This window comes from Anarhichas minor, unplaced genomic scaffold (genome assembly GCF_050575085.1).
Source record: "Anarhichas minor isolate MPS153535 unplaced genomic scaffold, ASM5057508v1 ptg000008l, whole genome shotgun sequence".
Lineage (NCBI taxonomy): Eukaryota > Metazoa > Chordata > Actinopteri > Perciformes > Anarhichadidae > Anarhichas > Anarhichas minor.
In genome coordinates, this window is record NW_027466454.1 from 1,132,932 (window position 1) to 1,146,702 (window position 13,771).

Here is a 13,771-nt window from a genome sequence, read left to right on the forward strand (position 1 = left end):
AAATAATTAAGGAATTTATGAAGATTATCTTGGCAAAATCTTTTCTTTCACCTGTTAAAGTCATAAACACAGGAGATTAAACAATATAGATCAGACTTGAAAATGAATGACCAGAATTTTTTTTTGTCTGTCATTGTTTTAAACAAACTTTAAAACAATATGAACCTGGCCTTTAATACGTCCTGACTGGCATAAGGAAATATTACATGCGGACATATGAACATGGAGTTTGATAGTACTCAGATGTCTTCTTTGCCGGTGTTGAGCTAATCTGTGTTCAGATTCTGACGGACTAACTGGCTGCTCATCAGCGTAAGAGGAGGAGACATCTGTGGTTCTGACAGCTGATTGGCTGTCAGAGGCTCCTCGGGATGCAGCCATGCGTTGGATTGGCTGCACGCCTCTCGGTCAAAGTGACATGCTAATGTCATTGAAGTAGACAGTGATAATGTCATTCCAGGTAGATAATGTGTTTGGACTAGGCTGAGGTAGTAGGACGATTGCAGTGATAATGAATCAGGACAATATAACTGCAGTTAAAGGAGATGATCAACACTGACAACTTACTGATGAATAACTTTATTATTTTCTACTTTGATTCAACATTTTCCTCTAATTTGTCGTCTTTAATCTAACCTTTATTTAAGCAGGCAGGCATTTAAGAATAAATTCTGATTCAGAATGACAGCCCAGGTTTTAAATTACAGCTGCAGAACTGGCAGCTATAATTATATTGTAATACTATGTAAAGGAGGTCTGGATGGAAATTACACAGTGTTCCTGAAAGTACTGGTTCATTCTGCGATTTCAATTATATCTCTCTGTGAACTGTACTCTCCAGAAGACCACCAATTTTACACATTATATAAAAGACATGCATGAATATCAAAACAATAACTTCATTGGATTTGGGACAAAATATATTTTTTACAAACAAGAGCCTGAAAGATTTAGGTTGCAATGTTTTGGTAAAAGTACTCTTGCCATGCTGACGCATGGCAAGAGTACTTGAGTTTCTTGATTTACAATAGTTTTTACTCACTCTGACCCTTTAAATTATTAGTTACACTTCATTTTGACTCTTTCCATAGTGGTCATGGCTGTAAACAAACATTTATGGAAACTTGTGTTTAAAAGCCTAAAAGTCACAACTTTTACAGATTAATGAAGCCAGCAACGTCACAGGTTACATGTGTGAAGAGAGCTTTATAGGGGTAACCACCAGGTCATTTTCAGCTTCCTGGACCAATCAGTAAGCTAAATACACAATGATCCATCTACAACAGTCAAGAAAAATGATATAATACATATACTATGACTGGGAGATATGTTATACTTTGATTAAAATTTGATTAATTCAAGTTTTAAAATGAATCTTGCAAAATGTCATCACAGTGAAATAAAAATAAAAAGTAAAACTTTTACAATGTGCAAAAAAGATTATTTTCACTTAAAAAGAAAGAAGTGATAGGAGGCTACATTATTAACTGGGATGAGTTACAACAGTCACGCTGATATGCGCCTGATGAAATTGTCAATTTTTTTAATGAAATATCATCTCTAATTGAAGGCAGAGTCGACTCCTTTTTCCAGTCTGTCCCTGCCATGTCAACAGGTTCTCACCCCCAACTTGTCATATATGACACTTGTTAAGGCCCGTTGGTGTCACTTTGTATCACAGTAGCCCTTTAGTATCATTTTTCAATGTGCAGGGTAGTGCACTTCAATGACTGGTAAATGTTACATTACGTACGCTACATAAATTAAGCATGTTACACATGCAACATATGTTATGCTACTGGTTTCGATAAAATTCATGGTTTGGGTTTAAATTAAATAATAAATACTATACGTGTAAGTTAAGTACTTTACGTACACAGCGTGAGTTAAAATAAGTCAGTTTCACACAGAAAAAGTTGGTTTCACAACAGGACAAAAACAGCGGTCTCTTTGGTGAAAGTCCTGTGTTTGTTTGACCCAGTCTTCCACTCTGACCTTCTGCCTATGTGGACTTTATAGGTATTTATACGACATCACCTGACTTCTTTCTTTAATCCTGTCATAATTAATATGACCAGAGGCAGCTCTGCATGTCCAAAGCTGACGCTGGGGGAGAGCATAGTTTGATACGTAGGGCCACTGACCAAGCTGCTTTGTTATCGAGTTGGGAGTGAGAACGCCCTGGTAGCTGGGTATTTAACGCTAACCAATCTGATGCCTGCAGATATCATACTGATTTCAAAATGGATTTAATTCATTTTTGGGAGATTTTTGATTTTGGCTACATTGTGCGGCCACAGTTCCTTAACAAATTAGCAAATAAATTAATGAAATTAATTAAGACCTCACAAAGGCTGTAATTAGCAATTACTTTATTAATTGATTAATCTCCAGATCCTTTTATTAATTGTTTTGTCTATAAAATGTTAGAAAATAATGAAAAATGTATGTTATAATTTCCCATGGCCCACGGTTGTAGAATGTATTTTCTTCAACCACCAATCTGAACAGTCCAACAGTATTAACTCCTAAAAGCAGGGGTCTCAAACTCGCGGCTCGCGGGCCAATTGCGGCCCGCGAGCCGATATTGTGCGGCCCCCTACCTAACATAAAAGTGTAATGTTAATGCGGCCCGCGCGTTTTTCTCACGCGCACCTTTTTCTCACGTGCACCTTTTTGCCGAGTTGTTGCGCGAGTCGTTGTGGGCGTTTTATATTTACAACGTGAATTAGCGAAACTCGTCACTTGGTTGAAACGTGATTCAGGAGTGACACCAAGTGGAAGGAAAATATATCTCACCCAGTCCCAGTCATGTCTTTCTCAAAACCTGCCGTGAAGAGAAAAGTTGGCGAAGAGCACAGACAATTCCAGGAAAAGTGGGAGACGGAATATTTTTTTTTTGAGCACCGGGGCACTCCGACGTGCCTTATATGCACAGAGAAAGTCGCGGTACATAAGGAGTACAACCTCAAACGTCATTACTCAAAGAGACATGCCGAGGAGTATACAAAATACCAGGGAGATGAGAGAGAGGCCCGGGTCGGCGATCTTAAAACATGTTTACTGAGGCGACAAGATTTTTTTAAGAAAGCGAGCAAAGCGAGTGACGCGGCAGTCGAAGCGAGCTACGTGGTGAGTGAGATGATCGCCAAGGCGGGAAAGCCATTCAAAGAAGGCGAGTTCATAAAAATTTGCATGTTACAGGCTGCAAGTATAGTCTGTCCGGGAAAAAAGAGTCAGTTTAGCAACATCAGCCTTTCAGCCAACACAGTGGCAGAGCGCATTTCTGACCTGTCAGGTAACATATATGATCAACTGCGGGAGAAAGCCAAACATTTCTGTGCATTCTCAGTTGCTCTTGATGAGAGCACAGACATCACTGACACTGCGCAGCTCGCAATGTATGTCCGCGGAGTTGATGACAGTTTTGAAGTGATGGAGGAGTTGCTCACAGTGATTCCAATGCATGGCCAGACCACCGCTCAGGAGATATTCCGCCAGCTGTGTGATGCCATTGTGGATGCCGGTTTAACATGGAAGAGGTTTGCTGGAATAACAACCGACGGAGCACCATCAATGACAGGGAGGAAAAATGGACTGGTGGCACTTGTTCAAAGAAAACTGGAAGAGGAGGGTGTGGAGGAGGCCATTGCTCTGCACTGCATTATCCATCAGCAGGCCCTTTGCAGCAAATGCCTGAAGTTTGACAATGTGATGTCTGTTGTTGTGAAATGCATCAACCATATTAGATCCAGGGGCTTAAAGCACCGGCAGTTCCGCGCCTTTTTGGAGGAAATAGAGTCAGCATATGAGGATGTCCTCTACTTCACCGAGGTACGTTGGCTCAGCAAGGGAAACGCCTTGAAGAGGTTCTTTGAGTTGAGAGCAGAAGTGAAAGCCTTCATGGAGAAGGATGGGATGGCTGTTCCTGTGCTAAGTGATCCCAAATGGCTCATGGACTTAGCTTTTCTTGTTGACATCACACAGGAGCTGAATGTACTGAACAAGAAGTTACAAGGCCAAGGGCAGCTTGTCAGTGCTGCCTATGACAACGTCAGAGCATTCTCCACAAAACTTGTGTTATGGAAAGCCCAGCTCTCTCAGACAAACTTCTGCCATTTCCCAACATGCAAGGCACTCATGGGTGCGGGCACACCATTCAGTGGTGAGAAGTATGCTGATGCCATTGTAAACCTACAGGAGGAATTTGATCACAGGTTTGCAGACTTCAAGACACACAGAGACACTTTTAAAATTTGTGCTGACCCCTTCTCCTTTGATGTGCAAGATGCCCCTCCTGTGCTTCAAATGGAGCTCATTGACCTGCAGTGCAATTCTGAACTCAAAGCCAAGTTCAGGGAGGTGAGTGGAATAGCAGACAAGCTTGGACAATTTTTGAGAGAATTGCCCCCCACCTTCCCTGAGCTTTCCAGGATGTTCAAGCGGACCATGTGCCTTTTTGGGAGCACATATCTGTGTGAAAAGCTCTTCTCAACCATGAACTTTAATAAGTCAAAGTACAGGTCCAAACTTACTGATGAGCATCTTCAAGCCATACTGAGGGTCTCAACTGCTTCCTCCCTCAAGCCAAATGTGGCTGAGCTGTGTGAGAGGAAGCGCTGCCAGGTCTCTGGTAGCAAGGAGAGAAGCCTGAAGAACCGTTCATGTTCTGAAGAACCGTTCATGCTCTGAAGAACCCGTTCATGTTCTGAAAAACCGTTCATGTTCTGAAGAACCGTTCATGCTCTGAAGAACCCGTTCATGTTCTGAAGAACCGTTCATGTTCTGAACTGTTATTAATGAAGATTGGATCAGTTGTACTTTTTTTTGGAATACTTAATGCGGCCCAGCCTGACCCAGACTCTACCTCCAGTGGCCCCCAGGTAAGTTGAGTTTGAGACCCCTGCCTAAAAGTATTTGTATTGAAAAATGAAAAGTGTCGAAAATGGTGATTATCAAAGTAGTTACCGATTGATTTTGTGTCGATCAACTGATTGTTACATTAAATTACATAGTTCCATTCAGCAATATTTAGGTATAGCCAACCTAATGGAGAGTACTGTTTTACTGTTTTTAATAAAACCTAAACACAATGACACACACACACACACACACACACATCTACAGTGCTAAAAAAACATCATGGCCTTAGAGCTGATATGGACAGTATATGAGATTAGAGTAAAGGCTGCTTCCATAATAGCTCCTACTGTATTATACAACTGTCCAGTGGAAACCTTGCAGCTTCACTGCGAGTGTGTTCTGCTCTGAATTCTCTTATATGCTGATTCAGTTCAACAACGACTAGCTTTTCCTCACAACTATGATGCGAGGGCGGGTGTTTGTGATAGGACCCAGAGAGGTTGTAACGAAAGGCCACAGCAACCAGCCGCTTCCATTGAGATGCAGATCTGGGCTAATTAATTCTCATGTTTAAGGGAATTAAACATTTTTCTGGAGAAAAGAGCACGCTGGTGGGAGGCGCTTTAATATGTAGCCCAGATAAAAGGAGGAGTGTGTTTTCACCGTGACAGACATACATTTATTCACATTTCCCCAGCCAATTTCATTTCAATGTAAAATGAGGAGAAGAGGTTAGGCAACGCAGAGAGAAGAGTTAGCTAATAGAAAACAATGGCCGGTGTTTTATTCTTCAGAGCTATTCTGCCGCTGTCAGCGCTCTCTCTCCGCGGCCGCACAATGCATAGAGACAAAGAGAGAGAGCAGAGGGGCCAAGTGCCTCTTCTAAAACACACAACAGCTTATTAACCCCAACATGCACACACACGCACACACGCAGAGCGCAGCGGCGGGCTGCAAAGCGATATCAGGCAGTAATATATTGAGGTTATATTCAGGTTGTAATGGTGTTATTAAAGCAACAAGCTCAGGCTGAATAGAGAGAAAATCCTATTAAAATAATTATAGAGGGCTGGTCAGTGTGTGTGTGTGTGTGTTAAGAAAAGAGACAGAGTAGCCTACCTGCACTGCATTTGTTTGCATACAATATAAATCTGTGTGTGCGTGTGCGTGCGTGCGTGCGTGCGTGTGTGTGAGTGTGTGTGTCCTTGGCTTACTAATGTGTAGTAATTGACTCTGCTAGTGATTGCCAGCTAATTTTATTGCTGCTTTTCGTCAGCCTCTGGCTTAATTAGAATGTATTGCTGCTACATTTGCTGCTACGAGACCTTTTAAGAAATAATTATCCCTACATGTAATTATGCAGTTACATTGTTACAAAAATAATGATCCTACCGAGGACAACTTCAAACGAAAATTATTAAAATCACACCTTTCTTTTTTTGTAAAGAAATATTTGTATTTCATCATTGAAATTAATGTCTTCAAATCCTAGAAACTAGTGTCAATCCTTGTGCCAAGTTCATTCAGTTAATGAGTAGAGTCAATAAGTCATAATTTGTGATTTTTACAGAATGGGTCTTTTAATGTTTACTCATTTAATCTGATAACATTATTAATGTCTGTTTATTCACTGGCCCCTGGCCTCCTGTTATTTTGCACAGTATCCCTGCACTGCATTGTATATTTCGTTTTTAGTGTTCACTGTCCATCTCTCCATACTTTCCGCCTCATACCCTTTCTGTCGCTCTCACCTTTAACTCATTAGTTCCTACTGAAGACATACTACATAAACTCTTCAGCTTACAAATATATAGTTTCATTTTTTTTAAATATTCAGTAATATAGTATGTTTGATGTGTTAATTCAATTACTGCAGTGTAATTAAATGTAATTAATGTAGATTAATTACATGTAATTAATGTAGTGCGACCTCTTGAAAATAGCACTGCCTACTGTGTCCGACCGGCTATTGCTACAACTGAGCATCTTTAAAGCTGCGTAATTATCTATATTTACTTTTTTTTAAATTCATATTTAAGAATTTTGAGTTTGTTATTTCCACCTCTTGAATGAAGTCCAACATTCACTCTTTTAGCTCTGTTTTGTGGTCTCCACCAACTCCTGAGGGAAATATCTCTTTAGGTGCTAAATGCTCCGCTATGTTCATTAGCTAGTCTCTTGCTGTGTCTGTCCAGCCCCGAGCAACCTTTACTGTCTGTATGAGACACTGGGCTTTCAAGTAACAACAGTGCAATCCATTGGCATCATTATAAGACGCTCAGAGAACATTTTCTGAGAGTGTGGTGACGTACGACTGTGGCTCAGTAGTAGAGCAGGGTTGTCCTTCAATCAGAGGATCGGTGATTCGATCCCAGGCTCCGCTAGTCCATGTTGAGCCATGTTGAGCAAAACACTTCACCCCAAATTGCTCCCATAGGCTGTTCCTGCGGTGTATGAAAGGGTATAAATGGTCCTGATGGGAAGGTACATGGTAGCCTCTGCCATCAGTGTATGACTGGGCGGGAATGGGTTAATGATGACATGTAGTGTTAAAGCGCTTTGAGTGGTCGGAAGACTAGAAAAGAGCTATACAAGTAGAGTCCATTTACCATTTCATCATTATCATCATCATCAGAGCGTTGATGTTTGGAAATGATGATGGACATTTTTGTATGACAACTGAAAACGTATATATAATATTGGATTATAATGAATACCATTCTTATTATCTTTGAAATTATTCTCTAATTTCCATTATTCTTAATGGTCTTTGTTTTGTTTTTTCACTTAGCGTCTTTTTATTGTTTCATTTCATTATCAATTTGTCCTTGTTTAAATGTGCTGCATTTTTATTTATTTATCGTAAAGCACTTTGAGCTTCATCTTTTTGCTTAAGTGCCCCTGCAACAATACACTGAAACCTTTTATCAAATAAACATCTCGGTATATATATATATGATTGATATTTTTGGGGCTATTGCAGTTTATGGCCCCAGGCATGAACCTGCCTTTACCTAATATTAGAATCTTCCTCTGCTCTTATGTGATGGTCTTGTTAGTTGTGTTCAGTCAGCTCTGCTGTAATGAAAAGATTTATGGGGTGTTTTCTTTTCTTCGCTTTAGCCAAGCATTCTGAGACTTTCTAATTTACAGGAAATTTGAGAAAATTGTTCTGTTCAATTTTCCCTGCCTGTTGGTTGTAAGTGTGTGTGTGTGTGTGTGTGTGTGTGTGTGTGTGTGTGTTTGTGTGTGTGTGTGTATGTGTGTGTGTGTGTGTGTGTGTGTGTGTGTGTGTGTGTTTGGTTTCAGTGTGCAGATGAAGTAGCAAAGAGGAGACAAATGTGTATATTTTAGCAGCTGAAATTCTGTGTGTCAAGTGTGTGTGTGTGTGTGTGTGCGTGTGTGTGTGTGTGCACACTGATAGACATCAGGAAGCTAGATAGCTGAAGGCATTAAGGGAGGAGAGGCGAGGAGGACATTAATCTGAAGAAAATTAAAATCTGAAGCGGTGCGTTTAGGATGGAAAGCGACCGCCACTTCTGATAAGACGTGGTTAAGGAGAGCACAGATTTAGATAAATGGGCAGGAGAGACAGAGGAGAGGAGGAAAGACAGAAGGGAAGGAGAAGAGGAGGTACGAGTGGTGAAGAAAAGTAGATTGTGAGAATAGTTCAGGGGAGGAGGAGTAATGAGAGAGGGAAGAATGAAAGGAAGAAGAGGAGGAGGAACGTTTGTGACATAAGGAAAGAAGGGATCGAAATGGAAAAACAATGGATAAAAGGGAAGAATGAAGGAAGGACTGAGAGGAGAAGAGAGGAGGCTGTCCAACAAAATGTCTGAGCGGGCTGCTAATATGGCCTCAGTGTGTGTGTGTGTGTGTGTGTGTGTGTGTGTGTGTGTGTCTGTGTTATGCAGCACATGTAGATAGCAGTGGCTCTGTGGTCTTGAGCATCAATAACATCGGGTTATCTGAAGTACGGTCTGGTCTGGTCTCACACACACACACACACACACACACACACACAGTGAGTGATAGCGGTGCCACAGAGGTGGCTGTCTGAGGTTAGCAAAGCTGTGCTTAACAGAATGTTGTAGATTTAAGACTGTGGCCAGTAGACAAGATGTGGAGCAGATTTAGCTACGCCTGCAGCGTCCGCTGCCCACTGACTCACTACACAACCTTTTACATAGAGAAAACCTGACTTTGTTTCTACTACGTACATTTTTAAGTATCATTTATTGTTTAATTTTATCATTTTGGACACACATTTTTAACATGACCAGTAGCTTGTGGTGGCTAATGTTAGCTAATTTTTGCAAGCTTTAAACCGATATCTACTTGTGCCCCTGTTATTACATTTTACCATTTATCATTAACCCATAATCGTAACTTATGCTACGGAGGGTTAGGGAAAAGTTACATGGTCTCGCTTTAAAAGTAATAACCTGAAGAGAAAAAATGACACCATTAATTAAATGTAATTAATATACTTCAGCTATGGTTGCTCTCAAAAAAAATCCACATAGTTTCTGTCAAGACCAACCCGAGCCCGAACCAAAGCATCAGTTTTGCGCATGGGCATGAACCTGGAATTACACTGTAGAAAAAGGAAATAAATATATTTAAAACATTATTACAAGCTAATGTTAATGTTGGGATTGGGTGTAATTGTTTATAAAGTGATAGTTACAGTTCTCAATCCTACTCGTGGAGCCGATTTAAAGAATAGAATGAAATACGCGATGAAATACGGAAATTGCTGTCCTATCACCCCGGAACCCAGCCGGCGCACCGAGGTTCGACCCGCCGTGGTTCTGGTCTTTTAAAGTGATAACACACACTTTGAATTTTGGGGTGACCGTGGCTCACTGGGTTAAGAGGGTTGTCTGGCAACCAGAAGGTCAACAGTTCGATCCTCGACTGGGACGTGTCACGTGTCAAAGTGTACCTGAGCAATTCCTTGTAGTCAGTTCAGTCCTGCGAATTGTTTGGTTAACTCGTTGCGTGTCTTCAGTGGTGCGCAATAAGCCTCGCAGAGAGGGAGCTCTTCGGCAAAAAAGGGAATTTTCTTCCTATGGCCGGCACTGTACAGTATACATTGATGATGAGAGAACGGGTCGTAGAAGTTATCCGTTCTCTCCTCCAGGATCCCAAAACAAAAAAAACACGGTCTGTGTTCGTCCAGCAAAATTGAGACTTATGACCTAGGATGTGACACGACCTCCACCTTCTCCTACCAAATGTTCAGCACATATCACAGACTATTATGTCTGCATGAATTTTTCTGTATGCTATAATATTGTCAAAATTTATTTTATTTTATGTTATGTTAAATGTTACAAGGTTCATTTATAGTCATTGTAGAACAGGGTTGCGCAAGGAAATGCAGTTTGTTGTCACATTTTGCATAAGAAAAACACAAATAAGAAAGAAAGAAAGAAGCTGATCTGAAGTCTGGTGCTATGGCAGCTGATACTTCTCTAACCCTTACCAGAAGACAGCAGGGTGGCCAGGCTGTGGCTGGGGTGGGTATCTTCGCTGGCACCTCTCTCAACATTACTGATGCTCGGTAGTATTTAATCTTTTTCATAGCTGTATTAAAATTCCAGTATTGTGTTGCCTTTGTGCTTACAGAGTGCTGACATGAATGGCCACCAACAATAGACCTGAGCATCGACTCTTCAGCTGTCCGACACCTATTTAACACCACAGTCAATGTTCTGACCACTTTATTCAGTACGAAAAGACCCCATAATGGATTGTGGGATCAGTCAGGTACTCTTAATATGTGTTTGGCAGGTGGACTGACAACTCTAGACCACACGTGCACAAACAGACACGCACACACATACGCACATTGTCAGGCAGTCAGTGGCCAGTCAATCACTCAGAACAAAGCTTGAAGCCCGGAGTCAAGCTTGGGAGACCATGTGAAAGAGTGATCGTTTGTGCGTTTGTGTGTGTGTGTGTGTGTGTGTGTGTGTGTGTGTGTGTGTGTGCGCGTGTGTGTGTCAGAGTGATGGCTGCAGTTGTAGCAAAATAATGAACAGAGGGCCTGCTCTGAGCCAACCAGCCACTATTGGTTGAAAGTGTTCTATTATGTCTTGTCTTCCCGTCACTCCAGCCAGTTTTGTTGCGTAAGTAAGCCGTAAACCTATGTTGGAAGTATTTTTTTTCTACCGGAAAACAAATAATTTTAAAAATAAAAACCCACCATTTGTCCTTTTATGAAAACGATATTCACAGGAAACGTACACTTTCCGCTCCTGCATACAGTCTCTTTTCAAAATACACTATTCAAAAGTTTCTAGGTTTACTTACAGTATGAAACAAAACTACTTGGTTAGATTAAGGCAACAAAATAACTTGAAACTAACTGAATCTCATACAGATGCTAAAGGGTGCCTATCAGACTGACCAAGCGTTGATATTTGTTGAGTTAGGAGTGAGAACGAGCTGTACGAAAACCCCACTAGTAAATAGCCGTGACAATACGTTGCCCCTAAGAGTTTATCCCAGGTCACTGAGTAGGTCTGAAAACTGAAGCCTGTTATTAGTCGCCAGCATTTTTACAAATTTCCCCTTGCGGGATGAATAAAGTATATATCTATCTATCTATCTATCTATCATGAGTGAATCAACAGGAAGCTAAATGTAGAGATGCTCCAGGACAGGCTGACAGCTGTATGCCGATGCAGGTCATATGGGATGTGAATTACAGTATGGAGGTGTGTATGACTAGGTGTGTTTAGTGGCTATTTTGTGGTGTGCAGGTGATTTTCACTGATAGGGTTAAGGTTGGCTAGCTTTCCATTAGCCTGGACAGCATTCAGTCACCTTCACTTTCACCCTTCCTCAGGCCATACATTAACATTCCTACATCTCTGCCGTGTGTGTGTTTGTGTGTAGGTGTGTGTGTGTTTATTGGTGTTTGTCTTTCTGTTATTTTGCCTGTCTGTGTACGTGCCAGACTGTGTGTGAGTGAAAGTATGAGTGAGTGTTAATCTCCTCAATATTGCCTCCATGAAATTGACATTTGACAGTAATTGTGTAGCGACAGTGATCCAGTCCATCCCGTTCTCTGATTGGATGAGGATATTACACACACACACACACACTATGACCGGTCACACTTCCTTAAGTTAACGGCACAAATATAACGTCAAAACAAATCCCCACAGTTTTACCCTGAATGGCAGGGATGGCTAGAGGGAGAGTGGATGGAGTTGGATTATCTGAACACCATAAAACTGGAAACAGTTTGGAAAGACACAAAGAAGAAATGATGGACGGAAGAAGGGACAGTGAAAGGAGGGAACAAGAGGAAAGAAGAGCAGAATTGAAACAGGCTCATGACAGAGACGTCTAATTTCCTCCCTCGGCCAACACAGCGCTCGTGACTCATACACTCAGTCATACACTCAGTTATTGTGAGACTACAGACGCAGCATCCAGGTGCCTTCATTGCGATATCCGGAGACTTCAACCCAGTCACTCTGTCTGCAACTCTGCCCACGTGTTCTCTCACCTCAAACACACTATACCCGTATGCACCTTAGCGTTAACTCGTTTATATTTTTTGGCATTTTTAGGATTTGCATCTTGTTGTTAGATTTTATATTTGCACAAAACACTTTGTATTTTTGGACAATAGAGGATAATGTTTTACTGATCAGAATACAATATATAACTCTGCAACTGAATGCAGGTAATATTTGGCTATATATAATAATTTGCTCGTAGTCTTTTTGTAATGTTTTGTCATTGTCTTCATTTTTGTTAAAGAGTCGTCAAATAATATTTTTCATCGTAGTTTTGTTTCATGAAATTAACACTGCACTGTCCTTGCTGGTCATTATTTGAGACTCTGCAATTATATTCGTTTTTCGTTTATATAAAACACACTTACATCACGGTTTAAATTGTATTATAAAAGGCCACGTCCAGCAAACCACCAAACTGGACTCAAGAGGTTTTCACCTTACAATTAGTGTGTCTGTTCTCTCTCCCTGTCTCGCGCTCTCCGTGTTTCCTTCCACCTCTAAGCACCTTGGACAGGACCTACAGCCATTCCATCGCTGATTAAACCTAATAATTAGCTCTGTGTGTGTGTTTGATTTTTATCATAGTTTTGAGGACATCCTATTCTTCTCCAATCATCAGCCAGCTCCCTGTGGGCAGACACTAATTAAAATCAATAGTCTCCTCAGACTGACACTGAAGGTTCAGCTACAATGAAGCAACGCGACCAACAATATTCACTATCTTCAAATTTGACTGCTTTCACTGTGAAGGTCTCTTTGGTAAGAAAATGGGAAACACACAGTCAAGTGCATCCAGCATTGATAAAAGCAGCTATTTGCCATTTAAACCCAAACTTGTTAGTGTCAGTGGTCATAAAGCCTGGTGTTGACAGTGAAGTCTCTGTTAGTGTGGGGTGAGGGGATGAGAGAGGAGGACCAGGGAAGAGGTAGAAGGTCACAGAGACTTTGTTTACTTTGAGATGTGCTCCAAGATAAACACAACAGGCAACAGTACTGAGCTACAGCTCTCTACAGTGCTGCTAATAATACAGAGTACACTCTATAGAGAATGTAACTGCGGTAGACATTTTGAAGGACTCAATTATTAGGCAAGACCAGATGCTAATATTTCTAAATATGTATTCCTAAATAGTCCTCCCACATCAGAGATGAATAACCTGAAAAGATTAAACATAAAGATGGTTAATCACTCTACATCAAAGGTTGCCAACCTTTTGGAGACTGAGAGCTACCTGAAGGGTAGATGTATGGAGGCTACTCGTTTGATATAATCTTCCCAAATAATATACATTTGCTTGGTTTACCTTAAAGGTGGATAAAACGAGATAGGGTGCATTTCAATTGCCTCCCAATGGCTCTCAACA

General features: G+C 41.0%; 1 protein-coding gene across 1 annotated transcript; it reads left to right on the forward strand.

Annotated features, from left to right (window-relative positions):
- The first annotated feature begins 2,811 nt into the window (after positions 1-2,811).
- Positions 2,812-4,692, forward strand: LOC142945882 (general transcription factor II-I repeat domain-containing protein 2-like). The gene has a single exon (XM_076086821.1). It carries the CDS (start codon positions 2,812-2,814, stop codon positions 4,690-4,692), a length of 1,881 nt encoding a protein of 626 aa, XP_075942936.1.
- The last annotated feature ends 9,079 nt before the right edge of the window (positions 4,693-13,771 follow it).

Bases quoted from the DNA above. Each gene is read 5' to 3' on its own strand.
- LOC142945882 (XM_076086821.1), top strand. From the start codon at position 2,812: ATGTCTTTCTCAAAACCTGCCGTGAAGAGAAAAGTTGGCGAAGAGCAC.